We start from the raw sequence: 27,350 nt of genomic DNA on the forward strand, positions 1-27,350 counted from the left end.
TCTGTGACTGACACTTCCCAGCTGCAGCAACAATGTCCTTGTGAGCTGTGGCTTTCTACCCCTTTCTGACCCTGGTCCCTCGACATATGAGGTAATGTCTCGAATTGGGTCATCCAATTGGGTTTCAGTGCCTTATCAATCAGTGGCATATCCTCACTTGTCTGTCTGTGTGTGTGTATATGGGGCTGCTTGTTCAGTTATGCTGTCTTTATTTTTAAAAAGTCCAATATGAACCCCAGCAATGATGTCTTCGGTCAGAATTCTTCTCCCTTCATCCCGATGTCCTCTGCCTCCATATTCTTACCGCCTGGAGAGCTCCACACTTTGGTCCCCACCACAACTGGTTACATTTTACTTATTAACAGAAATGCAGGAGATATTGACAAATGCCTCACACTAACAAAAATACAAGAGATATCTAAATGCCTTTCAACATGAGTGGGAAATTTAGCCTAGGCTGGGAATACAGTAGTAGGCCTTACAGCCTACAATTGCTGCTGCCCTTTGTAAGTTCTACTTCAAATAAATAAATGTTCAAGCACTGCCAAAGGGTCATCTGAATTCTACCAAGAATCCAGGTAATTCATAAAACCGGCAGGTCTATACCGATTAGAAGCGTGCTGGTATTTCTAATGAGCAGTTTGTCAGGCACCCCAACCATTCAATAATTTTGGTCAGGATCTTACTCTAAAAGTTCGATTATTTAAATAAAGCAAAGCTTTGAGATTCTGGATTTACCCTTTGTTTGTATAATGAAATCTTGTCACACACCTTAGATTACCTTTGAATTTAAGGCTTTGCGTTATCGGTGTCAGCACATACGTGGATTAAAAAATCAGTACCGTATCATAACCTAACAGTGAAAATCATCCTTAACTCATTCTCTGACAGTGATTTTAAAAATCTTTTGTTTAAGCAACTCCCCAGCCATGAGTTGTAATTTATATTCAGTGCAATACTGAGGGAATACTGCACAGCCAGAGGCACCATCTTTCAGATGTGATATGAGTAGATTGCCTTCTGAGGCAGATACAAAAGATCCCACAGCACCATTTAAAGAAGAGCGAGTGAGTTCTCCCCGTGCCCTGGCCAATAATTACCCTCAACCAACGTCACTAAAAGAAAACAGATTATCTGGTCATTATCTCATTGCTGTTTGTGGGTCCTGTAGTGTAGTGGGTCTGACGAATAGTCTAGTAACCCAGAGGCTGTAAGCTTAAATCTGTTCATGGCAAATTATAACATTGAATTCAATCAATTTTATCATTTGTGGGCTAGAACCAAAAAGGTTGTCATATAACGATCAACAGGTTCCTTGAGGGAAGATCAGCTACCGCCACCTTCTGGCTTGTCTTTTAGGAATATTAATGAGTTTAAACACTTGAAGTATTATTAATAGTTAAGCGAACCTTAAGATATATACTCACGGTAATTACCAAGATCATGAAGATACTTCATCACATTACAATCGGATGCATTCACCCCTTCAGATGGCTTCAACTTTCTCCACACGCAGCACAATTTCCCTGCCTTTAAGCTTAACTAAAAGACCATTTTGCCAGCTCCTCCGTGACCCCTCCCTTTTCCCACTCTCAGGGCTGGATTTTCCCATGGGCTTTGGTCCCCCAACGTCAGGACCATATTGGAGTCCCCAGCCCCCACTTAACAGCAGCGCACCCAACGCCGCAATCTTGCCGAAGGCAGTCTCCTAATTGGCCGCTTCTGTGCTTGCTGTCCAATTAAGGACGGAGGGCGGGCTCTCGATCCTGATGGCTCAATCAGAGGGTTGACAGCTCTGGAGCCTCAGTAGCCCCACAGGGAGAGGTGGGTGCTATTGACGCAGATCGTGGACACTGAGGGTGCGTCAACATGGAGGCACCCTGGGAGGCATTTTTTATAGTTAGACTTAGGGCGAAACTGTTAGGCCCCTTGAAGTGGAGGGGAAACCCCTTCGTGTGCATCGTGTGAGCCGTGGGTGGGGCTTTACGTGCTGACGGACCCTGTTTGGGGTATAGGGCCTCTGGCCTGCCATAGGGAGGCTGCCTCCATTGACCTGGCAGCCTCTCACATGGCAGAGGGGCTCATCCCCTTGTGGTAAAATGATTGTGCCCGCAAATTTGGTCTAATTGGGTCTGTAATCAGGTTAATTGGCTGCCTGCCTCCATGGTGTGGACAGCCAATCTGGGTCCCCGCCCACCCATGGGAAACTTCCCCCGAGACAGGAATGCATTGGGGAGCCAGCCCAACGTGGCTGCCCACTATTCTTCTGGCCCCTCTGTCTCCAGGCCCCCCCCCCACCCCATCATGGGGGCGGGAAAATTCAGCCCTCAATCTCCTTTCTGACTTCTTATGTTCTCGAGTAGTACATGGAAAATATTGGTGTATTATTAGGGGCAGCATGCCACAAAAAGAAGCCATGCCTCCTCCAAAACAATGATATTAAGTCTCTAGTATAGAGTGATGAGGCAAATCTAAATGTAAATGATGTCAGCCTTGGCCATCATGATTGCCTTTTCGAGGCTGCCAGTCTTTCCATTTTAGGTTTTTTAAACAGCTTTTCTTTCAATTCTTTCATGGACATGGCATCGCTGGTCAGGCCAGCATTTGTTGCCCATCCCTAATTGTCCTTGAGAAGGTGGTGGTGAGCTGCCTTCTTGAACCGCTGCAGTGCATGTGGCGTAGATACACCCACAGTGCTGTTAGGAAGGGAGTTCTAGGATTTTGACGATAGTGAAGGAATGGCGATATAGTTCCAAGTCAGGATGGTGTGTGACTTGAAGGGGAACTTGCAGGTAGTCGTGTTCCCATGCGTCTGCTGCCCTTGTCCTTCTAGGTGGTAGAGGTTGCAGGTTTGGAAGGTGCTGTCGAAGGACCTTGGAGAGTTGCTGCAGTGCATCTTGTGGCTAGTACACACTGCTGCCACTGTGCATCATTGGCAGAGGGAGTGAAAGTTTAAAGTGGTGTATGGGGTGCCAATCAAGTGGGCTTCTTTTTCCTGAATGGTGTCGAGCTTCTTAAGTGTTGTTGGAGCTGCGATATTTATATGGCTACTGTGAAATGGAAGGGTTGGGAAGAAACTCATGACAGTATTGAAGGAAACTGATCTCCCTTGCAATGTTTGTATTTTTTGGTGCTGTTTGGAAACTGTTTGGCAATGTAATTTTTACAGATTTTTATGAATAAAGTATATTTTGGAAATAAAAAAAAAATTTATATGGCTACTCCAGTTAAGTTTCTGGTCGATGGTAACCCCCAGGATGTTGATGGAAACTGCTGCAATAATCTAAGAAAATGGAACCTAACATAAATAATTATTTTGTGTAAGATTGCTTTCCCTTACTATTTCTCAGTCTTAATTGCTAAAACATCCTACTTGCGAAATAAAAACATAAAATGCTGGAAACACTCAGCAGGTCAGGCAGCATCTGTGGAGTGAGAAACAAAGTTATTGGTTCAAGTCAATGACATTTTTGTCAGTACTGGAAAAGTTAGAGATGTAACAGATTTTAAACAAGTACAGAAGCAGAGCAAGAGTGTGGGAAAAGAACAAAAGGGAAGCTCTGTGATAGGATAGAGACAGGAGAGTTTAAATGACAATAGAGATGATGGTGGAAGGCATTATGAAATGATAATGGGACGAGTAAAGAAACAAATATGGGTCTAGATGAGGTGTAAATGGGAATAGCAGGATCATCACCAACAGTAGCTTTTCAAACAAATAGGGGGCATAGATTATGATCTGAAATTATGCAAGGCAATATTGAATCTGGAAGGCTGTAAAGTGTCTGATCAAAAGGTGAGGTGCTGTTCCTTGAGTTTACGTTGAGCTTCATTGGACCAGTCTAGGAGGCCAAGGACAGAGAGGTCAGAATGGGGCAGAGAGTTAAAATCACAGATGATCAGAAGCTAAGGGTCATAATTGTGGACTGAATGGAGTTGTTCCGCAAGACGATCACCCAATCTGCATTTGGTCTCCTCGATGTAGAGGAGACCGCATTTTGAGCAGTAAATACAGTTTATTAAATTGAAGGAAGTACATGTAAATCGCTGTTTCACCTGCAAGGAGAGTTTAGGGCTCTGGACAATGGGAAGGGAAGGGGTAAAAGTGCAGGTGTTCCATCTCCTTCATGTGACTCCAGTCCACAGAGTGTGGCTGACTCTGTGATGTGCAAGGCACCCAGTTATACAAATAATTGTTACATTAGAAAGCCCAATGCTACCTTCTCCTCCTGGGGCAAGTAGGAATGGGTAATAAGGCAGCCCTTGTCTGTGTGCAAATGCAAATTAATCCTGAGACTTTCTGCTATGGCAGGTCTGTTAATGTACCACATATATACGCTGCTCGCCCAGTAAGCCAGTGGAGAGTATTTAACATATTCCTGCAGTTCACTCAGAGTGGCATAGTAATTGTTTCAAATTTATACCTTTCTTTGGTTGCAATTTGAGCTCTGTGGTGTGGGAAATCACTTTAGTGCCATCATTAATAGAGCTGTTTGAGAGTGCTAAATCTAAATTGGATTGACTAAATTGTAAAATTTCCATAATGATTTGCAATGGTTCGTTGTATTTTTAAATTAGTTTGCCTACATTTATTTTCATTTGTTTTTCTATTCTTCCCACACAGCTGTGTGTGTGAAAGTAAGCCTGCAGCCTCGATTGGCTTTAGCACTCAATGATGTCTTATTGAGCTGATGGATCACCCTGCAAAATAATTTAATTGAAACTTACCAAAGGAATGTAAAAGGTTGACTGTTGAGACGGAGCATTGATTTTTGTGGCTTGATGGTCACACTCTTGCCTCTGAGTCAGAAGATTGTGGGTTTGAGTCCCACTACAGAGACCATAAGCGCAGTATTTATTTATTTTATTTAGAGATACAGCACTGAAACAGGCCCTTCGGCCCACCGAGTCATTGAGGGAACACTGCACTTTCGGAGATGCCGTCTTTCGGGTGAGACATGAAACTGAACAGTTTCTGAATGGTTGTAACTCAGCGGACCATTCTTACCCTCCATGAGGGCTTTTTGCTGAAGACCTCAAATCTATTTCCACCAGGGAAACAGCATTGCCTCTACCAATCCAGATCATCGCTGCCTTAAACCTCTTTGCATCTGGATGTACCACATTAGCCAGTTAGCCCCTCTCTGCTGCATCAAGAAGGTGAATGATGCTCCCTTTAAGTGGGCTGTAAAATTCATTTCTTTCCCAGTGGAACCTGAGAAGCTAAGAGAAAGCTATCCAGTTCTATCGGCTGGCTGGCTTCCTGCAGGAACTCATGTGCCATTCAAAGACCCCTAAGAAAGGCTTTTCTAGTTTATGAATGGAAAAGGCTTCCATTCCATCGATGTGTAGTTAGTGTGCAGTGCTAGTTACCTGATCCTATATGTCAATGCCAGACAGTCTTTCATCAGGTGACAATGCCATATTCCAGCCCTTATGTATCAGAGTAGTTAACTGATGACCAGTGTTACCCACTCCACTCATGGCTGATAACTTCAGTGAGGCTTCCACTTGCAGATGGGGAGAAGATACACAAGCAGGACCACGCAACCAGATAGAAGTGTTGTAGAGCAGATTATAGGCATTCTGAAATCTTGTATAGGTGCCTGGATAAGTCTGGTGGAGCACTGCAATACTGGCCAGTTAGAGTCTCCAGGACCATTGTGATGTGTTGCCTGCTTTATCACATTGCTGTGAAGTTGGTTGTGGCTCAGTGAGTAGCACTCTTGTCTCTGAGTTATACAGATAGGGTTCAAGTCCCACTCCAAAGTACAAAAAATCTAGGTAAGCAACCCAGGACAATACTGAGAGGGTGCTGCACTGTTGAGTGTGCTATCTGTCAGATGTTATGTTAAACGGATGCTCGGCCTGCCCTCTTAGATAGATGTGAAAGATCACATGGCATTATTTTGGAGAAGAGCAAGGGAGTTTTCCCTTGTATCCTGGCCAGTATTTATCCCTCAACCAATGTCACTAAAACAGATGATCTGGTCATTATCACATTGCTGTTTGTGCTAGCTTGCTTTGCGCAAATTGGCTGCTGCATTTCCTATATTAGAACTGTGACTGCACTTCAAAAGTACGTCATTGGCTGTAAAGTGCTTTGGGATGTCCTGGCTTCATGAGTGGCGCTATGTAAATGCTGATAGTGGACTCCTTCTACTTATTCGTCATCTCAACCGTACGCGTGGCAACTGTTACCATTGCCTTCATGAGGTCTATTTGTTATCCCCGATCACATATTATCTGTCCAAATGAAAGCTGAAATTCCTCAAATTCTATTGCTGAGCAACCTAATTGTTTGTAATTGAGAAGTTGACCCTGCTTAACTTGAACAACAACAAAATCTTGCATTAATATAGCATCTTTAATGTAATGAGAAGTTCCAGGCTCTTCACAGGAACAATTAGCAAACAAATTTGACAAAACTGAGTTACATGAGGAGATGTTAGGACAGGTGACCAAAAGCTTGGTCAAAGAGTAGATTTTAAGGAGTGTCTTAAAGGAGTCGAAGTGGAAAGGTGGAGAATGTCCAGTATAGTGCTAAAGACATTCCAAACTACCCTGGTTGGAGACTGTGGTAATTAATCCAGAGTTTCCACCTTTTATACTTGAACAACAACAAAAATCCACATCTCAAACCAAAAACAAGTTCTCTCCCAAAAAGTAACTTTATACCTAAATGCCAAATACAGTGTCTAGAATTTGTAGCCTTTTGATCTTCTGTAAAACAGAGTAGACTAGAACCCTCCTAACATTCAGGCACCATCCTGCTTTCTAGCTGATTGATGAATGAATCAGCAAGGAATTATAATATATAATATTCTCCGTTTCCATTACAAATATTTTTGAGCACAAAGGAGGAAGCAAAGGAAGTTGGGGAGATCGAATATGTTTATTCCTTGTTGGCAGATGAGGAAAACAACATTTTGATAAATTTACATTAAAACTCATGCCAGAACTATGCATTCAATCAGTATTTTTTGGGGAAGCAGACTGTATTACTGAGTGTTTGAGAGTCTTAAACTTCAAATCCCTTATAGCAACTGAATGATTAATGAAGTTTTAATCAAGCAAAAGGCACAGAGGATAAACATTGATGAGATGTAATTTAGAAGCAACACCAGGCCTGTCGACCCATGAGGGGTTGCAGCTGACCCTGCCAAGACGATACCTTATTCAGCAGTAATTACTGGTTTTCTTGTATTCTGGATCTGTTCAACTTAAACAGCTCTGCCTCATGTAACTGTTGATTTGAGTCACCTCTCACTGTGCATTTTTGATTGGGGGATTGTTACAAATTTCACATCTCTACACGATATTCACTTGAATCTAGTGCCACCAGTCACTCGCACAAGCAGCCCAGTATGTACTTAAATGATCGCTTGACGTGGGGATCATCACGAAAAGAAAGGAAGATTTGCATTTACATAGTGCCTTTCACGACCTCAGGACATCCCAAAGTACTTTTAAAGTGTAGTCACAGTAGTAATGTAGGAAACATGGTGGTGAATCTATGCACAGCAAGATCTCACACAGAGCAATGTGATTAATGACCAGATCATCTGTTTGTAATGTTGGTTGAGGGATGAATTTTGGCCAGGACACCAGAGTGAGGATTGGGGGTTGGGGGGGGGGGGGGGGGGGGTGGAAATGGTGGTGGGGAGGCAGGAACCCCATTCCCCTACCTCTGAGCCACGACTGACACTCAAACTTTGTTCTCTCGTCCTTGCTCCACCTCTTTCATGTCCCCTATCCAGCATTGGACTTGGTAAAGGGAGGAAACTCCAGGTTATGTGGCTACTTTATTTTTCCATCATGCAGGCAGTATTCATTCTAGATTGTTCAGGATTGTTCAGCTTGAAATCTTTGATGAGGGTCCAGATACCATCCTCCATCAATCCTCTCCTGGCCGATAAGATTTTGAAATGTCAGTGCTATATTAGACACGGAGATTGATGATGGCGAGGGATTAAGTTATGGTGACTGCTTAGTTCCAGCCACAATAATGGCCCTTGTCCCATTATTGTCAGAATGACTCACTCAATAAAGCTGCAATTCTGACAGGCTGTGGGTTTAATAGAATTGTTTATATAAAAAATAAGACAGCTGGAGGATGTCACGTTGCCAGGTTCTAAAGAGCTCTTGTATTATTAAGTTCTGAGCATAATCTCCACACTGCATAACTACCTTTCAAAGTAAATTGCCCAACTTTCCTGGCAATGTCCATTAACTGTTTGTTTAAGTGATCCCTTGGGAAATTCTTGTTGCCGCATAATTTTGTAGATTATAAGAATCGGGGAGAAAAATGACGTGGTCTAATTCATGTTGAAGCACACTACAGTTTCTTTCATCACGTGTCTCAAATTCCCCAACAAGAGGTTGACTGGTGTCTCATCTCTCACTGTATGTCAGTAACTGGTAATGCAGATCTTCTATTCTAGGTGCCATGATCGGTTTGAGTCGACTTCATATTGACAGCATTGTACGACAGTTTGAATTTGAGATAAATATACCCGCTGTGCACATGTGCACACATATTCCTTTCCTCCTTTCATGTATCCCTTTTGATCTTTGCTGTATCCTTTTCTTCTACTGTCTTTTTGCTCTCACTTGCTTGCTGATAGTATTCAACATTCCTGTCCATCTTTCTACTCTTTGCATCAGTTTAACTTACTTCTCTGCTAAAGATTTCCTTTTTCATCCTTTATTTGTGGTAGAATACATCCAAGCTTCTCAGTGAAAGAATGCAGGCCAGGAACAGTTTACAAAAGCAAAATACTGTGGATGCTGGAAATCTGAAATTAAAAACAGAAAATGCTAGAACTACTCAGCAGGTCTGGCAGCATCTGAGGAGAGAGAGAAACACAGTAAACGTTTCAGGTCGATAATCCTTCATCAGAACTCAGTTCGACATTTCCAACATTTTCTGTTTTTACATCTAGAACAGTTAACGTGCACACTATGGAACAAGGACAGAGAAATTACAGTATGGACCTAATGCAGTTCAAATTGCAATCCAAATATTATTTTAAAAAGAATGAATATGCATTAATATAGCACCTTTGACAACCTCAGGATGCCCCAAATTGCTTTACAGGACTTCTGAAGTGTAGACACTGCTGTCAGGTAGGAAATTGCAGATTGAACATTATTTATGAAAGAAAGACTTTGCATTTATATGGTGCATATCACAGCTTCAGGACAATCAAAGCACTCTGGGTCAAAATGAACTGTTACTTGGATAAGTGTCGATTCATTATCAGGAGCCAGCATGGATATGTTAAAGGCAAATTGCGTTTAACTATCTTGAGTGAGTTTTTTGATGAGGTAACAGAGAGAGTTGATGAGGGTAATGCAGTTGATGTGGTGTACATGGACTTCCAAAAGGTATCTGATAAAGTGCATGCACGCTTTTAAAAGGAGCTTTGGTCGTGCAGAGCCTGTTTGTTGCGCTGCATGGTACATTCTGGATTTCTGCAGGGCTGTGAACCCACACAACTGAGAGGAAATGTTGGAAGTGAAGACTGAGGGAGGCAGGGATTTCCACAGTTATGAGGTCCTGGGAAAGCATACAGGCGGTGACGATCTGATGGCTCTTGATTTCAACACAATGGTAATGCAGATGGAGAGAAGAGTGTATAAGGGCTGACTATTTGGAGCTTAGGGTAAAGGAGATAAGCAAATTTACTTGCAATAATTTAATTACAGGATACTTATGGAAGAGTGCACTAGGCTTATAAAGATGCATATACTGAAAGAATTCATATTTATATAGCACCTTAAACAAACTCAAGACCCTTCCAAAGTGTTCCACAATCAATGAAGTACTTTTTGAAGTGTAGTCACTGTTGTAGTGTCAGACAAGCAGCAATCAATTTGTGCACAGCAAGGTTCAACAAATAATGATAATGACCAGATAATTTGTTTTACTAATATTGGTGGAGGGTTAAATATTGGCCAGGACACCAGGAAAACTTTCCTGAGAGAGTGACGAGTATTTAAAGCTTGCTTGCCCTCAGATTCCTGATATTTGCTTGGGTCTTCGCACTTTCACTGGGTAATTTGTGACAGCAGTTTTCTTTTCCAGATGAGTGTCTGATTGGTTCTGTTTCTTTTTCCAGGAATACCAGAGTTCCTCGACGCTAGAACAGTTTGTGACTCGCTTTTTACTCCGAGAGACCCTGGATCAACTGCAGTCACTCCAGAGCTCTCTGGAGTGCGCGATGGATGCCATCGAGGAGCAAACCAGCCACGAGAGGTGGGTCATGCCTCATTTACATTCCTCCAACTCAATATGTCAAGAATGAACAGGCATAAAAACCTTGATTCTTGGTTGTTTTAACTCAGCCTCTCCCTTGAAGTTACTCCCACACGTGCCATGCATCACTGCCCAATCAAGAGAGTTACCCTGGAGCCAATACCCCACTCACTTCTTCTTTGGCCTCCTTGTCTCGAGAGACAATGGGTAAGCGCTTAGAGGTGGTCAGCGGTTTGTGGAGCAGCGCCTGGAGTGGCTATAAAGGCCAATTCTAGAGTGACAGACTCTTCCACAGGTGCTGCAGATAAAATTGGTTGTCGTGGCAGTTACACAGTTGGCTCTCCCCTTGCGCTTCTGTCTTTTTTCCTGCCAACTGTTAAGTCTCTTCGACTCGCCACTCTTTAGCCCCGCCTTTATGGCTGTCTGCCAGCTCTGGCGATCACTGCAACTGACTCCCACAACTCGTGATCAATACCACAGGACTTCATGTTGCGTTTGCAGACGTCTTTAAAGCGGAGACATGGACGGCCGGTGGGTCTGATACCCATGACGAGCTCGCTGTACAATGTGTCTTTGGGGATCCTGCCACCTTCCATGCGGCTCACATGGCCAAGCCATCTCAAGCGCTGCTGGCTCAGTAGAGTGTATATGCTGGGGATATTGGCCGCCTCGAAAACTTCTGTGTTGGAGATACGGTCCTACCACCTGATGCCAAGGATTCTTCGGAGGCAGCAAAGATGGAATGAGGTGAGATGTCGCTTTTGGCTGACATACGTTGTCCAGGCCTCACTGCCGTAGAGCAAGGTACTGAGGACACAGGCTTGAAACACTCTGACTTTTGTGTTCTGTGTCAGTGCACCATTTTCCCACACCCTCTTGGCCAGTCTGGACATAGCAACGGACGCCTTTCCCATGCGCTTGTTGATTTCTGCATCAAGAGACAGGTAGTTGAGGCTAGGTAGGTGAACTCTTGAACCACTTCCAGAGCGTGGTTGCGGATATTGTTGGATGGAGCATTTCTGACGTCCTGTCCCATGATGTTCGTTTTCTTGAGGCTGATGGTCAGGCCAAATTTGATGCAGGCAGCCGCAATCCTGTCGATGAGTCTTTGCAGACACTCTTCAGTGTGAGATGTTAATGCAGCATCGTCAGCAAAGAGGAGTTCCCTGATGAGGACTTTCCATACTTTGGTCTTCGCTCTAAGACGGGCAAGGTTCAACAACCTGCCATCTGATCTTGTGTGGAGGAAAATTCCTTCTTCTGAAGACTTGAACGCATGTGAGAGCAGCAGTGAGACGAAGATCCCAAACAGCGTAGGTGCGAGAACACAGCCCTGTTTCACGCCACTCAGGATAGGAAAGGGGTCTGATGAGGCACCGCTATGCTGAATTGTGCCTTTCATATTGTCATGGAATGAGGTGATGATACTTAGTAGCTTTGGTGGACATCCGATCTTTTCTAGTAGTCTGAAGAGACCACGTCTGCTGACGAGGTCAAAGGCTTTGGTGAGATTTATGAAAGCAACGTAAAGGGGCATCTGTTGTTCACGGCATTTCTCCTGTAGCTGGCGAAGGGAGAACAGCATGTCAATGGTGGATCTCTCTGCTTGAAAGCTGCACTGTGCCTCAGGCTCACACGCTCAGCCAGCTTCTGGAGCCTGTTTAAAATGACTCGAGCGAAGACTTTCCCCACTATGCTGAGCAGGGAGATTCCACGGTAGTTGTTGCAGTCACCGCGGTCACCCTTGTTTTTATAGAGGGTGATGATATTGGCATCACTCATGTCCTGTGGTACTGCTCCCTCCTTCCAGCACAGGCAAAGTAGTTCATGTAGTGCTGAGAGTAAAGCAGGCTTGGCACTCTTGATGATTTCAGGGGTAATGCCGTCCTTCCCAGGGGCTTTTCCACTGGCTAGAGAATCAGTGGCATCACTGAGTTCCGATTTTGTTGGCTGTACGTCCAGCTCATCCATGACTGGCAGAGACAGGGTTGCATTGAGGGCAGTCTCAGTGACAACATTTTCCCTGGAGTACAGTTCTAGGTAGTACTCCACCCAGTGGTCCATTTGCTTGCGTTGGTCAGTGATTGTGTCCCCTGATTTAGATTTGAGGGGGGCAATTTTATTGATGGTTGGCCCAAAAGCTCTCTCAATACCATCATACATTCCTCTGATGTTTCCGGTGTCGGAGGCCAGCTGAATACGACTGCATAGGTGTTGCCAGTAGTCATTTGCACAGCACTTGGCTGTTCTTTGTGCAGCGCTTCTGGCTACTTTAAGTGCTACGGATGTTAACTCGCTGGGGGCTTTCTTGTAGTTCAACATTGCAATGCGCTTAGCGGCTATGACAGGTTCCAGCTCTTCAGAGTGAGATTGAAACCAGTCTGCATTCTGCATCTCACGTTTGCCAAAGGTGGTCATTGCTGAGTCATAGATGGCGTCTCTGATGTGGGCCAACTTCGTCTCTGCGTCCCCTGTAGGTGTGTTTTCAAGGGCTTTTTCAAGTGAATTTAGAAACTTTTGTAACAGCTGTGGATAAGAAATTCTGTTAGTGTTGATGCGCGGGCGGCCCTTCTGCTTAGAGTGATGTAGCTTCTTTGGTTTGAGTCTAATTTTGCTGCACACCAGGGAGTGGTCGGTGTCGCAGTCCGCACTGTGGAAGCTGCGTGCGATTTGGACACTGTTTATAGAGGCTCGCCTTATGACGATGAGGTCCAGCTGGTGCCAACGACGTGATCTTGGGTGCCTCCATGAAACCTGGTGACAGGATTTAGTATAAAAGAACGAGTTGCAGGGGTTGTGATAGGTACGAATCCGCGCCGACCATCAACCACCCATTTATACTAATCCCTACATTAATCCCATTTATCCCTCTCACATCCCCACCTTCCCTCAATTCTCCTACCACCTATCTACACTAAGGGGGCAATTTTACACAATGGCCAATTTACCTAGGTATTAGGAATGCTACTAATGAAATTATGGAGTTCCTCGTAGAATTGGTCTTTAACATCAGATGGGGAACAGAGTGTTGGAGCATATATGCTGAGTAGATGTACTGGACCAGAGGTGGTGAACAGTCGGATGGACAGTATGAGTTCCCAGCCATTTGAAGGTGGCTCGATCATGCTGAGCAAAGAGTTTCTGATGGCGAAGCCCACTCCATGCTGTCTTGGTTCTTCAGGATCCCTACCCTGCCAGTAGAAGGTGTAATCTTGCTCTCTTAGAGATCCGTTCGCAAGGAGGCGTGTCTCCTGAAGTGCTGCAATATCCATGTTGAGTTTGCTGAGCTTGTTGTTAACGATGATGGTCTTCCGAGAATCCTTGATTTGTGTAAGGTCTTCCGACAGGCCAGGACACATAGTTCTGACATTCCAGCTTGCAAAACAAAGGGTTGATACCTTCTTTCCTTTTTTTGTCGTGCTGTTTGGTGCGGTGTTACAGTCCACTTGTTGGGCAATGACCTTAGGTCCAAGCACCCATTGAAGCAGGTGGATTGTGGCGGGACAGAACCTCTGTGACTGGGGGCTGCCTGGTTTGAGGCGGGCGGTAGCTGTCCAGTGAGATGCGATGACCCCTTCCACCAACAAATGCAACCTGTGGCGCCCAATCTCTATGCCAATTGAGCTGGACTTATAACCCATAACTGCTGCCTTCTGTGTTGTTTTGGTCGCTGTGAGGCGACTATGGAGTGACCTCTCCATGGCACATGCCTGGGCGGAATATATGGAGGTTGTGAGTTGCCCAAGTGTCAAAACCCCCCTCTCGGCCTTCCTAATGGGGTCCAAAGGAGTGCAGACCACGACGTTTGGCACCAGTATGGCTGCAGGAACTGCCAGAAACATGCCAAAGGTGACACAGGACCGCCTTAGGGGTTCCGCTCCGGATTTTCTGTTGGGGTTTACTCCCTTAGCTCTGTCTGGCCCAAGACACTCACTAAGCAGCTACTAAAGAGAGTTTTGTTACGAACTCAGTAAGACCATTAACGTTAAAACACAATTTAAAGAATTACATGACAAAATTTCACGTTTTGACTTTTATTGTAACAACAAAACAAAAAGAAATCCACATTAACTAAATAGTACTTTGTAAGTAGCTGATACCCCAAATTACAGAGAAAGGTATTTTCTTTACTTATTGAAACTCTTGGAAACCTCACACCACATTGACACTTTACACAGTCCTCTTTGTGGTTAAATGTCCCAAACTCCTCCCAGTTGCAATGGGTTGGATCTCCCAGACCTTTCTCAAAGTAAATGTCCTCTTTGCTCGCTTTTCTGAGCACTTTCAACCTGCACGTCCATGCATAAGGCAATCCTTTTGGTCTTTTACTTCTCCGCAAACCCCAACTTTCAAAACCGGTTCAAGTCTTCGCAGCCTTTCACTGTATCAGTTTTTTGAGAGCAGGTGTTCTCTCCCTCCCATGAGGCTGCCTCCTCTGCTTGTCTTCCTTACAGCCTGTCTGCCTTCAGAAAATCTGCTGAATTTATCTGGAATCAAAAGTCAATGGCCAATTGTCCTTTCCAATATGCAAAGTCCACAAGTCTGGCTAGAGCAGAGCCACCGGGGCTTTCCATTGTTTTCATGTGTTAGCAGCTGGCATTCATCTACATTCTCAGAGTTACTGACTCCTTGTTTACAATCTGAAAGTCTGGGAGGGTGAAACCCATTGTTCTTCAGAGGTTATACCCCTGCAGTCACTGTTTTTCAAAAAAAGTCTTTGACCTGTGTTCTCTGTTGTCCTGGTAACCAAGATTTCTGTCATGTGTTTCAGCAGAGTTGATGTGAGGTCACCTGACTTCTCTGACTCCATCTTAAACTTTTAAAAATCACAGTTTTTAAAACATAACCATGCTAGAAAATCCAGCATTCATATCAGTTTCTCGAGGAATAGAATTGAAAAGCAAAGAGGTTATGTTAAACTTATATAAACTTACATACTAACCTTGGTTAGACCATACTTGGAGTTCTGAGGACAGTTCCAGTCTCCATATTATAGAAAAAGATATTGAGGCACTGGAGAAGGTGCAAAAAAGATTTATTAGAATGATACCAGAACTGAGAAGTTATATCAGTCAGGAAAGATTGAACAGGCTGGGGCTTTTTTCTCTAGAAAAGAGAATACTGAGGGATGACCTGATAGAGGTCTTTAAGAATATGAAAGGGTTTAACATAGACATAGAAAATAGGAGCAGGAGTAGGCCATTTGACCCTTCGAGCCTGCTCCACCATTCATTATGATCATGGCTGATCATCCAACTCAGTAACCTGTTCCCGCTTTCGTCCCATACCCTTTGATCCCTTTAGACCCAAGAGCTATATCTAACTCCTTCTTGAAAACATACAATGTTTTGGCCTCAACTGCTTTCTGTGGTAGTGAATTCCACAGGCTCACCACTCCCTGGGTGAAGAAATTTCTCCTCATCTCAATCGTGAAAGGTGTACCCCACATCCTTAGACTATGACCCCTGGTCCTGGACTCCCCCACCATCAGGAACATCCTTCCTGCATCTACTCTGTCAAGTCCTGTTAGAATTTTATAGGTTTCTATGAGATCCCCCCCTCACTCTTCAGAATTCCAATGAATATAATCCTAACCGACTCAATCTCTCCTCATACGTCAGTCCCCCCATCCCAGGAATCAGTCTGGTAAACCTTCTCTGCACTCCCTCTATAGCAAGAACATCCTTCCTCAGATAAGGAGACCAAAACTGCACACAATATTCCAGGTGTGGCCTCACCAAGGCCCTGTATAATTGCAGCAAGACATCCCTGCTCCTGTACTCGAATCCTCTCACTGTGAAGGCCAACATACCATTTGCCTTTTTTACCGCCTGTTGGACCTGCATGCTTACCTTCAGCGACTGGTGTACGAGAACACCCAGGTTTCGCTGCATATTTCCCTCTCTCAGTTTATAGCCGTTCAGATAATAATCTGCCTTCCTGTTTTTGCTACCAAAGTGGATAACTTCACATTTATCCACATTATACTGCATCTGCCATGCATTTGCCCACTCACTCAACTTGGCCAAATCACCCTGAAGCCTCGCTGCATCCTTCTCACAACTCACCCTTCCACCCAGTTTTGTGTCATCTGCAAATTTGGAGATATTACATTTAGTTCCCTCATCTAAATCATTAATATATATTGTGAATTGCTGGGGTCCTAGCACCGATCCCTGCGGTACCCCACTAGTCACTGCCAACCATTCGGAAAAAGACCCATTTATCCCTACTCTTTGTTTCCTGCCCGCCAACCAATTTTCTATTCATCGCAATACACGACCCCCAATCCCATGCACTTTAATTTTACTTGCTAATCTCTTATGTGGGACTTTGTCGAAAGCCTTCTGAAATTCCAAATAAACCACATCCACTGGCTCCCCCTCATCAACTCTACTAGTTACATCCTCAAAGAATTCTAGTAGATTTGTCAAGCATGAACTACAAGAAAGCCCCCAGCGAGTTAACATCCGTAGCACTTAAAGCAGCCAGAAGCGCTGCACAAAGAACAGCCAGGCGCTGCGCAAATGACTACTGGCAACACCTATGCAGTCATATTCAGCTGGCCTCCGACACCGGAAACATCAGAGGAATGTATGATGGCATTAAGAGAGCTTTTGGGCCAACCATCAAGAAGATTGCCCCCCTCAAATATAAATCAGGAGACACAATCACTGACCAACGCAAGCAAATGGACCGCTGGGTGGAACACTACCTAGAACTGTACTCCAGGGAAAATGTTGTCACTGAGACCGCCCTCAATGCAGCCCAGTATCTGCCAGTCATGGATGAGCTGGACGTACAGCCAACAAAATCGGAACTCAGTGATGCCATTGATTCTCTAGCCAGCGGAAAAGCCCCTGGGAAGAACGGTATTACCCCTGAAATCATCAAGAGTGCCAAGCCTGCTATACTGTCAGCACTGTACGAACTGCTTTGCCTGTGCTGGGACGAGGGAGCAGTACCACAGGACATGCGCGATGCTAGTATCATCACCCTCTATAAAAACAAGGGTGACCGCGGTGACTGCAACAACTACCGTGGAATCTCCCTGCTCAGCATAGTGGGGAAAGTCTTCGCTCAAGTCGCTTTAAACAGGCTCCAGAAGCTGGCTGAGCGTGTCTCCCCTGAGGCACAGTGTGGCTTTCGAGCAGAGAGATCCACCATTGACATGCTGTTCTCCCTTCGCCAGCTACAGGAGAAATGCCGTGAACAACAGATGCCCGTCTACGTTGCTTTCATAGATCTCACCAAAGCCTTTGACCTCGTCAGCAGACGTGGTCTCTTCAGACTACTAGAAAAGATCGGATGTCCACCAAAGCTACTAAGTATCATCACCTTATTCCATGACAATATGAAAGGCACAATTCAGCATAGCGGCGCCTCATCAGACCCGTTTCCTATCCTGAGTGGCGTGAAACAGGGCTGTGTTCTCGCACCGACACTGTTTGGGATCTTCTTCTCCCTGCTGCTCTCACATGCGTTCAAGTCTTCAGAAGAAGGAATTTTCCTCCACACAAGATCTGGTGGCAGGTTGTTCAACCTTGCCCGTCTAAAAGCGAAGACCAAAGTATGGAAAGTCCTCATCAGGGAACTCCTCTTTGCTGACGATGCTGCATTAACATCTCACACTGAAGAGTGTCTGCAGAGACTCATCGACAGGATTGCGGCTGCCTGCATCGAATTTGGCCTAACCATCAGCCTCAAGAAAACGAACATCATGGGACAGGACGTCAGAAATGCCCCATCCATAAATATCGGCGACCACACTCTGGAAGTGGTTCAAGAGTTCACCTACCTAGGCTCAACTATCACCAGTAACCTGTCTCTCGATGCAGAATTCAACAAGCGCATGGGAAAGGCTTCCTCTGCTATGTCCAGACTGGCCAAGAGAGTGTGGGAAAATGGCGCACTGACACAGAACACAAAAGTCCAAGTGTATCAAGCCTGTGTCCTCAGTACCTTGCTCTACGGCAGCGAGGCCTGGACAACGTATGTCAGCCAAGAGCGATGTCTCAATACATTCCATCTTCGCTGCCTCCAGAGAATGCTTGGCATCAGGTGGCAGGACCGTATCTCCAACACAGAAGTCCTCGAGGCGGCCAACATCCCCAGCATATACACCCTACTGAGCCAGCGGCGCGTTAGATGGCTTGGCCATGTGAGCCGCATGGAAGATGGCAGGATCCCCAAGGACACATTGTACAGCGAGCTCGTCACTGGTATCAGACCCACCGGCCGTCCTTGTCTCCGCTTTAAAGACGTCTGCAAACGCGACATGAAGTCCTGTGACATTAATCACAAGTCGTGGGAGTCAGTTGCCAGCGTTCGCCAGAGCTGGCGGGCAACCATAAAAGCGGGGCTAAAGCGTGGCGAGTCGAAGAGACTTAGCAGTTGGCTGGAAAAAAGACAGAAGCGCAAGAGGAGAGCCAACTGTGTAACAGCCCCAACAACCAATTTTATCGGCAGCACCTGTGGAAGAGTCTGTCACTCTAAAATTGGCCTTTATAGCCACTCCAGGCACTGCTTCACAAACCACTGACCACCTCAAGGCGCTTACCCATTTTCTCTCGAGACAAGGAGGCCAAAGAAGAAGAAGATTTCCCTTTTGCAAATCCATGCTGATTCTGCCTGATTCTACCATTGTTCTCCAAGTGCTCTGCTATAAAATCTTTGATAATGGACTCTAGAATTTTCCCCACTACCGATGTCAGGCTGACTGGTCTATAATTCCCTCCTTTCTCTCTACCTCCCTTTTTAAATAGTGGGGTTACATTAGCTACCCTCCAATCTGTAGGAACTGTTCCAGAGTCTATAGAATCTTGGAAGATGACCAACAATGCATCCACTATTTCTAGTGCCACTTCCTTAAGTACTCTGGGATGCATACCTGGGGATTTATCGGCCTTCAATCCCATCAATTTCCCCAACACCATTTCTCTACTAATACTGATTTCCTTCAGTTCCTCTTTCTCACTAAGCCCTGTGTTGCACGACATTTCTGGTATGATATTTGTGTCCTCCTTTGTGAAGACAGAACCAAAGTATGCATTTAGTTGGTCAGCCATTTCTTTGTTCCCCATAATAAATTCCCCTGTTTCTGACTGTAAGAGACCTACATTTGTCTTCACCAATCTTTTTCTCTTCACATACCTATAGAAACTTTTACAATCAGTTTTTATGTTCCCCAAAAGCTTGCTCTCGTGCTCTATTTTCCCCTTCTTAATCAATCCCTTGGTCCTCCTTTGCTGAATTCTAAACTGCTCCCTATCCTCAGGTCTGTTGTTTTTTCTAGCGAATTTATATGCCTCGTCCTTGCATCTAATGCTATCTCTAATTGCTGTTGTGAGCCATGGTTTGGCTACCTTTCCCATTTTACTTTTGCGCCAGGCAGGGATAAACAATTGTTGCAGTTCATCCATGTGCTCTTTAAATGTTTGCCATTGCCTATCCACCGTCATCCCTTTAAGTAACGTTTCCCAATCTGTCATAGCCAACTCGCACCTCATATCTTCGTAGTTTCCTTTACTAAGATTCAGGACCCTAGTCTCAGAATCAACTACGTCACTCTCCATCTTGATGAATTCTATCATATTTTGGTCGCTCATCCCCAAGGGGTCTGACAGGGTAGATGTGGAGAAGATATTTCCATTTGCGGGGAGACCAGAACTAGCAGGTATAAGCATAAGATAGTCACTAATGAATTCAATAGGGAATTCAGGAGAAACCTCTTTACCCAGAGAGTAGTTAGAATGTGGAACTTGCAACCACAAGGAGTAGTTGTGGTGAATTGCATAGATGCATTCAAGAGGATAAGCATATCAGGGAGAAAGGAATGGAAGGATATGTTGATAGGGTGAGATGACGAGGGACGGAAGAAGAGTTGTGTGCAGCATAAACATCAGCATGGACCTGGAGGGTTGAACGGCCTGTTTCTGTGCTGTAAATACTTGGTAATGCTTTGTTACTTCCCTTCTGATTTTTCCCTTTCCTTTGGTAGGGGTCGTTGGTGGTGGGTCTTTACCTGCGCTGCTTTTATTGTCTCTTAGTCAAGATCAATAATTCACCCTGTGGGAAGGTAACACTACAACACTCTGAACAACATAGAGTAAAAATAAACAAAAGGATGTTGTTTATTCTGGGCACAGTACATACTAACATACGAATTAGGAGCAGGAGTAGGCCACTCAGCCCTTCGAGCCTGCTCTGCCATTCAATAAGTTCATGGCTGAACTGATTACTCCACACTTCCACCTACCCCCAATAACCTTTCACCCCCTTGCTTATCAAGAATCTATCTACCTCTGCCTTAAAAATATTCAAAGACTCTGCTTCCATCACCTTTTGAGGAAGAGAATTCCAAAGATTCATGACCCTCTGAGAGAAAACATTTCTCCTCATCTCTGTCTTAAATGGGCGACCCCTTATTTTTAAACAGTGACCCCTAGTTCGAGATTCTCCCACCAGGTGAAACGTCCTTTCCACATCCACCCTGTCAAGGGGTAAGACCCCTCAGGATCTTATATGTTTCAATCAAGTACTACAGTTACTGCATAATACTTGAATGGTATATGAGAGAAAGAAACAGGAAAATAGTAATAACCACAGAAAGTTCTGGAAATACTCAGCAGATCAGGCAGCATTTGTGGAGAGAGAAGCAGAGTTAATGTTTCAGGTCTGTGACCTTTCATCCGTTCTGATGCTAGGTATATAGGCTGTACGTCCCAAAGACTGACAGATCATATCAAACAACATGTCCCTTCCGCAACGGGAAAGATACAGGCCGTACCCAACCAGCCCGTGCTTGCAAAACTCAAAACACCATGTCCAACATTAGATGTGATTCTGCGATTGGACAACATTTGCTAAATAAACTGCAGTGTGCTAAGAAGTACGCTGACAACCAATTTAAGATTGTCAGTCAGGCTCGCAGTGTGGTACATTTGCGCATACTGGAAGCTACATATATTAATACAAAGGACCCTCTCTTTGCAGACAGAAAGAACATGCACACACATTGCGCCTGTTTCAGCTGAACAAAATAAGTGACAGCCTTTCGCTGGTTGATTCCTCAGGGCAATGCCTTGACCAATCAGAGTCAAGTTGCCTGGTTTAAATTTCAAACAGAGCTTGGCAGTTAACTGTCAGTCACCGTAAACTCATGCATTCTCCATGGCAACGCCTCTACCAATCAGAGTTCACTTGCCAACCAATCAGCACTCTCTTCTCATGCAGTATAAGTTGTTTTCCCTTACATTGGTTGTTCTTGTGTATTGTCCTGATGAGTGCAAAATGAAAAGCTTCGACAACATGTCTCTATTTTCAGCAATACTTATCTTGTTTTGCTTGCCTGAAGACATAACTTTCATAGTGAGGATTTTCCCTCAGTTGAAAATATTTTGTTCGAGCATTCTTTGCTGTCTCATAATCATTATCGGGTCAAGCGTATAAAAAATATCATCGACTTTTAGCCCAGCAGAGTGTAGGAGTCATGCTCTTTTTCTTGAGGGTGTATTAATATTGAGTGCCACCATTAGGTGTTCGAATCTTGCTAGCCAATCGCTTCAGTGAGGCCCTGGGTTGCTGTCCATCTCTCGTAAAGGCTGGAAAGACTGGCAATTGTTGTGCACACAAGCTAATTGCTTTTGCTTAAATCTGGAACAAAACATTTGTTTTCTGTTCCAGCCCAGGTTTTCTCTCTATTACAGTGCACATTTTCTCTCTGATCCAGTCCTGGTTTTCTCTTGACTGTTTTTGCCTGTGTTTGCTTTCGTCCTTGGATCCTTCTGTGCCTCACCTTTTCTTTTTTTTTAATCTTATTTTTCTCCTCATCACCAGAAAGTGTAATGTTGTGGTGTGTTCGTAAGTCTTCATTAAATGGTAGATGCAGGCTTTATATTCGGATTCAACACAAACACTATTTATGGTCTAACTTATCTACATTGCATGATCTCAGGTCCAGGTCTTTTCCTTGCTGGTGTGTGTGCTGTCTGCAAGCCATTTGTTGAGTGTTTCTCTTAAAATGGTGTCTCATATATATATATATATATATATATATATATAATATGATGATGTCATCAGTTGCATCAGTGGCCTGGTCTCTTAAAGATACAGTTTTGTAAAGGTGAACTCACCATTACACTACATTACTGCCACGAGTAGCTATTGGGTGGTACAGCTGTGCTTATTCCATTGGCCACTCAGGGGTAGATCAGAACTTTGTGAGATAGTGTAAAATGGGTGATCGCAACTTAGTTCTGTCTGACCTCTTTTTTATTTATACTGCGGTCAGTTGTGAGAGATGAAAAGCGGGATGCCAAGTCGCTATCATCCATTTTGCATTATCACAAAGTGAAAATCTACCCCTTATTCCTAAATGAAAAGTGGTCTCAAATCAATTTTATGTAAAACACAGAACTGGCTTTTTTATTGGAGCAAAAAAGATTGAGGGCTGGCAGATCTTTTAAGTGATGAAAGGCACGGACAAGGTAGGCGTAACAAGCTTATTTATCTTAGATTGAGAGTCTTTATGTAGGAACTCTTGCTCTGGAGTGTAAATGGGTGGGGTAGAGTCTCATTGAAGAGGTGGATTGCACATGGTGTGTTAAAGTAGTGGGCTTGTTGAACAAAATGTTCTTTTTCCTGTTCCATGCTGTCTTATCAAACTCTCCTTTAGTATCTGGTTCGCAGCATGACAGAGTGACAACAGGAGTCAAAACAATACAAAGGCTCCGGTTCAGCAATGTTGGCATCCTTCCATCTATGAAAAATGATGGACATGCAGCAAACAATCCATTTATATGGGATGTCTTCTCTTGGTGCGCCTTCGCTGATGGCTGTGACAGGCAATCCTTGACAGGCAGGTTCTGCCACAAGTGTTCCACATGAAGCTGCCAAGTGACACAGTGAGATGTTGTTTTCGGTGTTGGTGCCTGTTGCCAAGCTGCTGTAGCCACTGGTCATCGTGGTAGTGCACACCAGTCCACAGGATGTGGCACCATTTCCCTCTTTCGCCAGCCAGTGACTCCCAGGTGCGATAGTCGACATTTAGGGCCCTCATGTCACACTTGCAAGCATCCTTGAAGCGGAGCTTTGGGCGCCCCATTGGCTATCTGGCCCCGGCTACCTCACCATACAGAAGGTCCTTGGGTATGCGACCATCTTCCATCCTGCGGATGGGTTCGATCCACCAAAGCTGCCTCTGTTTGAATGGTGCCAACACACTTGGGAGCTCTGCCTTTGAGAGGACTGCCACATTTGTGATTTTGTCCTGCCAGGATATACCCACAATGTGCCGCAGACAGTGAAGATGGAAATTATTGAGCTTCTTTTCCTGGTAGCTGTAATTCACCCATGTTTCACAGCCATACAGCAAGGTGCTGAGAACACAGGCCTTATAAACCATCAGCTTGGTCCTAAAGGTCAGCTTGGTGTTATTCCATGTGCGTTTCGTGAGTCAGTCAAAGATGATAGCTGCCTGACCTATGTCTGTCACCGTGGACCCAAGGTAGCAGAATTTGCTAACCACCTCCAGAGGATTGTTATTTAGTGTCATCGGAGTGCAATGCCTTACTCCAGGACCACAGTTTTCTTGACACTTATAGCCAAGAAGAAAAAGGTACAGGCATGGGAGAGACAGGGCATGAGTCTTTGTAGCTGAGTTTCTGTGTGAGCGACTAGCGCAGCATCATCAGTGTAGAGGAATTCTCTGATCAGGACGTGATATGTTTTTGGCTTCACTTTCAGCCTTGATAGATTGTAGAGCTTGCCATGTGCCCTAGTGGTTTTTTTTAATATATTCATTCACGGGATGTGGGCATCGCTGGCTAGGCCAGCATTTATTGCCCATCCCTAATTGCCCTTGAGAAGGTGGTGGTGAGCTACCTTCTTGAACCACTGCAGTCCATGTGAGGTAGGTACACCCACAGTATGGTTAGGAAGGGAGTTCTGGGATTTTGACCCAGCGACAGTGAAGGAACAGCGATATAGTTCCAAGTCAGGATGGTGTGTGACTTGGAGGGGAACTGGCAGGTGGTGGTGTTCCCATGCATTTGCTGTCCTTGTCCGTCTAGTTGGTAGAGGTCATGGGTTTGGAAGGTGCTGTCTAAGGAGCTTTGGTGCGTTGCTGCAGTGCATCTTGCAGATGGTACACACTGCTGCCACTGCATTGGTGGTGGAGGGAGTGAATGTTTGTGGATGGGGTGCCAGTCAAGCGGGCTGCTTTGTCCTGGATGGTGTCGAGCTTCTCGAGTGTTGTTGGAGCTGCACCCATCCAGGCAAGTGGAGAGTATTCCATCACACTCCTGACTTGTGCCTTGTAGATGGTGGACAGGCTTTGGGGAGTCAGGAGGTGAGTTACTCGCCGCAGGATTCCTAGCCTTTGACCTGCTCTTGTAGCCATGGTATTTATATGGCTACTCCAGTTCAGTTTCTGGTCAATGGTAGCCCCTAGGATGTTGATAGTGGGGTTTCAGCGATGGTAATGCCATTGAATGTCAAGGGGCGATGGTTAGATTCTATCTTGTTGGAGATGGTCATTGCCTGCCACACTTGTGGTGTTAATGTTACTTGACACTTATCAAACCAAGTCTGGATATTGTCCAGGTCTTGCTGCATTTCTACACTGATCTCTTCAGTATCTGAGGAGTCACGAATGGTGCTTAAAATTGTGCAGTCATCAGCGAACATCCCCACTTCTGACCTTATGATTGAAGGAAGGTCATTGATGAAGTAGCTGAAGATGGTTAGGCCTAGGACACTGCCCTGAGGAACTCCAGCAGTGATGTCCTGGAGCTGAGATGATTGACCTCCAAGAACCACAATCATCTTTTTTGTGCTAGGTATGACTCCAACCAGCGGAGAGTTTTCCCCCTGATTCCCATTGACTTCATAGAGTCATAGAATCATAGAGTTTTACAGCACAGAAACAGGCCCTTCGGCCCAACGCGTCTGCGCTGACCATCAAGCACCCATCCCATTTCCCTGCACTTGGCCCGTAGCCTTGTATGCTACGGCGTTTCAAGTGCTCATCTAAATACTTCTTGAATGTCGAGAGTGTTCCTGCCTCTACCACCCCTTCAGGTAGTGTGTTCCAGATTCTAACCACCCTCTGGGTGAAAAAATTCCTCCTCAACTCCCCTCTAAACCTCCTGCTCCTTACCTTAAATCTATGCCCCCTGGTTATTCACCTCTCTGCGAAGGGAAATAGCTTCTTCCTATCTATCCTATCAATGCCCCTCATAATTTTGTATACCTCAATCAGGTCCCCCCTCAGCCTTCTCCGCTCCAAGGAAAACAACCCCAGCCGATCCAGTCTGTCTTCATAACTGAAATGCTCCAGCCCAGGCAACATCCTGGGGAATCTCCTCTGCACCCTCTCCATTGCATTCACATCCTTCCTATAGTGTGGGGACAAGAACTGTACACAGTACTCCAGCTTCAGTTTTGCTAGGGCTCCTTGATGCCATACTCTGAAATGCTGTCTTGATGTTAAGGGATCTCGATGTAGTGGCCATTTCGGAGACATGGGTAGAGCAGGGGCAGGAATGGATGTTGCAGGTTCCGGGATTTAGATGTTTCAGTAAGAACAGAGAAGATGGTAAAAGAGGGGGGGGGTGTGGCATTGTTAATCAAGGAGAGTATTACAGCGACAGAAAGGACGTTTGAGGACTCGTCTACTGAGGTAGTATGGGCCGAGGTTAGAAACAGGAGAGGTGAGGTCACCCTGTTGGGAGTCTTTTATAGACCTCCAAATAGTTCCAGAGATGTAGAGAAAAGGATAGCTTAGATGATTCTCGACAGGGGCGAGAGTAACAGGGTAGTTGTTATGGGGGACTTTAACTTTCCAAATATTGACTGGAAATACTATAGTTCGAGTACTTTAGATGGGTTAGTTTTTGTCCAGTGTGTGCAGGAGGGTTTTCAGACACAGTATGTAGACAGGCCAACCAGGGGCGATGCCACATTGGATTTGGTACTGGGTAATGAACCCGGCCAGGTGTTAGATTTAGATGTAGGTGAGCACTTTGGTGATAGTGATCACAATTCGGTTAGGTTTACCTTAGCGATGGGCAGGGACAGGTATATACCGCAGGGCAAGAATTATAGCTGGGGGAAAGGAAATTATGATGCGATTGGGCAAGATTTAGGATGCGTAGGATGGGGAAGGAAACTGCAGGGGATGGGAACAATCGAAATGTGGAGCTTATTCAAGGAGCAGCTACTGCGTGTCCTTGATAAGTATGTACCTGTCAGGCAGGGAGGAAGTTGTTGAGCGAGGGAGCCGTGGTTTACTAAAGAAGTTGAAGCGCTTGTCAAGAGGAAGAAGAAGGCTTATGTTAGGATGAGACGTGAAGGCTCAGTTAGGGCGCTTGAGAGTTACAAGCTAGCCAGGAAGGATCTAAAGGGAGAGCTAAGAAGAGCAAGGAGAGGACACGAGAAGTCATTGGCGGATAGGATCAGGGAAAACCCTAAGGCTTTCTATAGGTATATCAGGAATAAAAGAATGACTAGAGTTAGATTAGGGCCAATCAAGGATAGTAGTGGGAAGTTGTGTGTGGAATCAGAGGAGATAGGGGAAGCGTTAAATGAATATTTTGCGTCAGTATTTACAGTAGAGAAAGAAAATGTTGTCGAGGAGAATACTGAGCTTCAGACTACTAGGCTAGATGGGATTGAGGTTCACAAGGAGGAGGTGTTATCAATTTTGGAAAGTATGAAAATAGATAAGTCCCCTGGGCCAGATGGGATTTATCCTAGGATTCTCTGGGAAGCTAGGGAGGAGATTGCAGAGCCTTTGTCCTTGATCTTTATGTCGTCATTGTCGACAGGAATAGTGCCGGAAGACTGGAGGATAGCAAATGTTGTCCCCTTGTTCAAGAAGGGGAGTAGAGACAGCCCTGGTAATTATCGACCTGTGAGCCTTACTTCGGTTGTGGGTAAAATGTTGGAAAAGGTTATAAGAGACAGGATTTATAATCATCTAGAAAAGAATAAGTTAATTAGCGATAGTCAGCACGGTTTTGTGAAGGGTAGGTCGTGCCTCACAAACCTTATTGAGTTTTTCGAGAAGGTGACCAAACAGGTGGAT

The 27,350-nt window shown here is 44.9% G+C and overlaps 1 protein-coding gene across 2 annotated transcripts in view; it reads left to right on the top strand.

Moving 5' to 3' along the window:
• Positions 1 to 27,350, top strand: part of LOC137378339 (N-terminal EF-hand calcium-binding protein 1-like) — a 183,656-nt gene that overhangs the window by 113,258 nt on the left and 43,048 nt on the right. For both annotated transcript variants that reach the window (XM_068048598.1, XM_068048597.1), the window contains one exon: positions 10,125 to 10,261. In XM_068048598.1, the coding sequence (XP_067904699.1) occupies positions 10,125 to 10,261 (137 nt within the window). The remainder of the gene's footprint in view (positions 1 to 10,124; positions 10,262 to 27,350) is intronic.

The sequence above is a fragment of the Heterodontus francisci genome, chromosome 16, assembly GCF_036365525.1.
Source record: "Heterodontus francisci isolate sHetFra1 chromosome 16, sHetFra1.hap1, whole genome shotgun sequence".
NCBI classification, from domain to species: Eukaryota; Metazoa; Chordata; class Chondrichthyes; order Heterodontiformes; family Heterodontidae; genus Heterodontus; species Heterodontus francisci.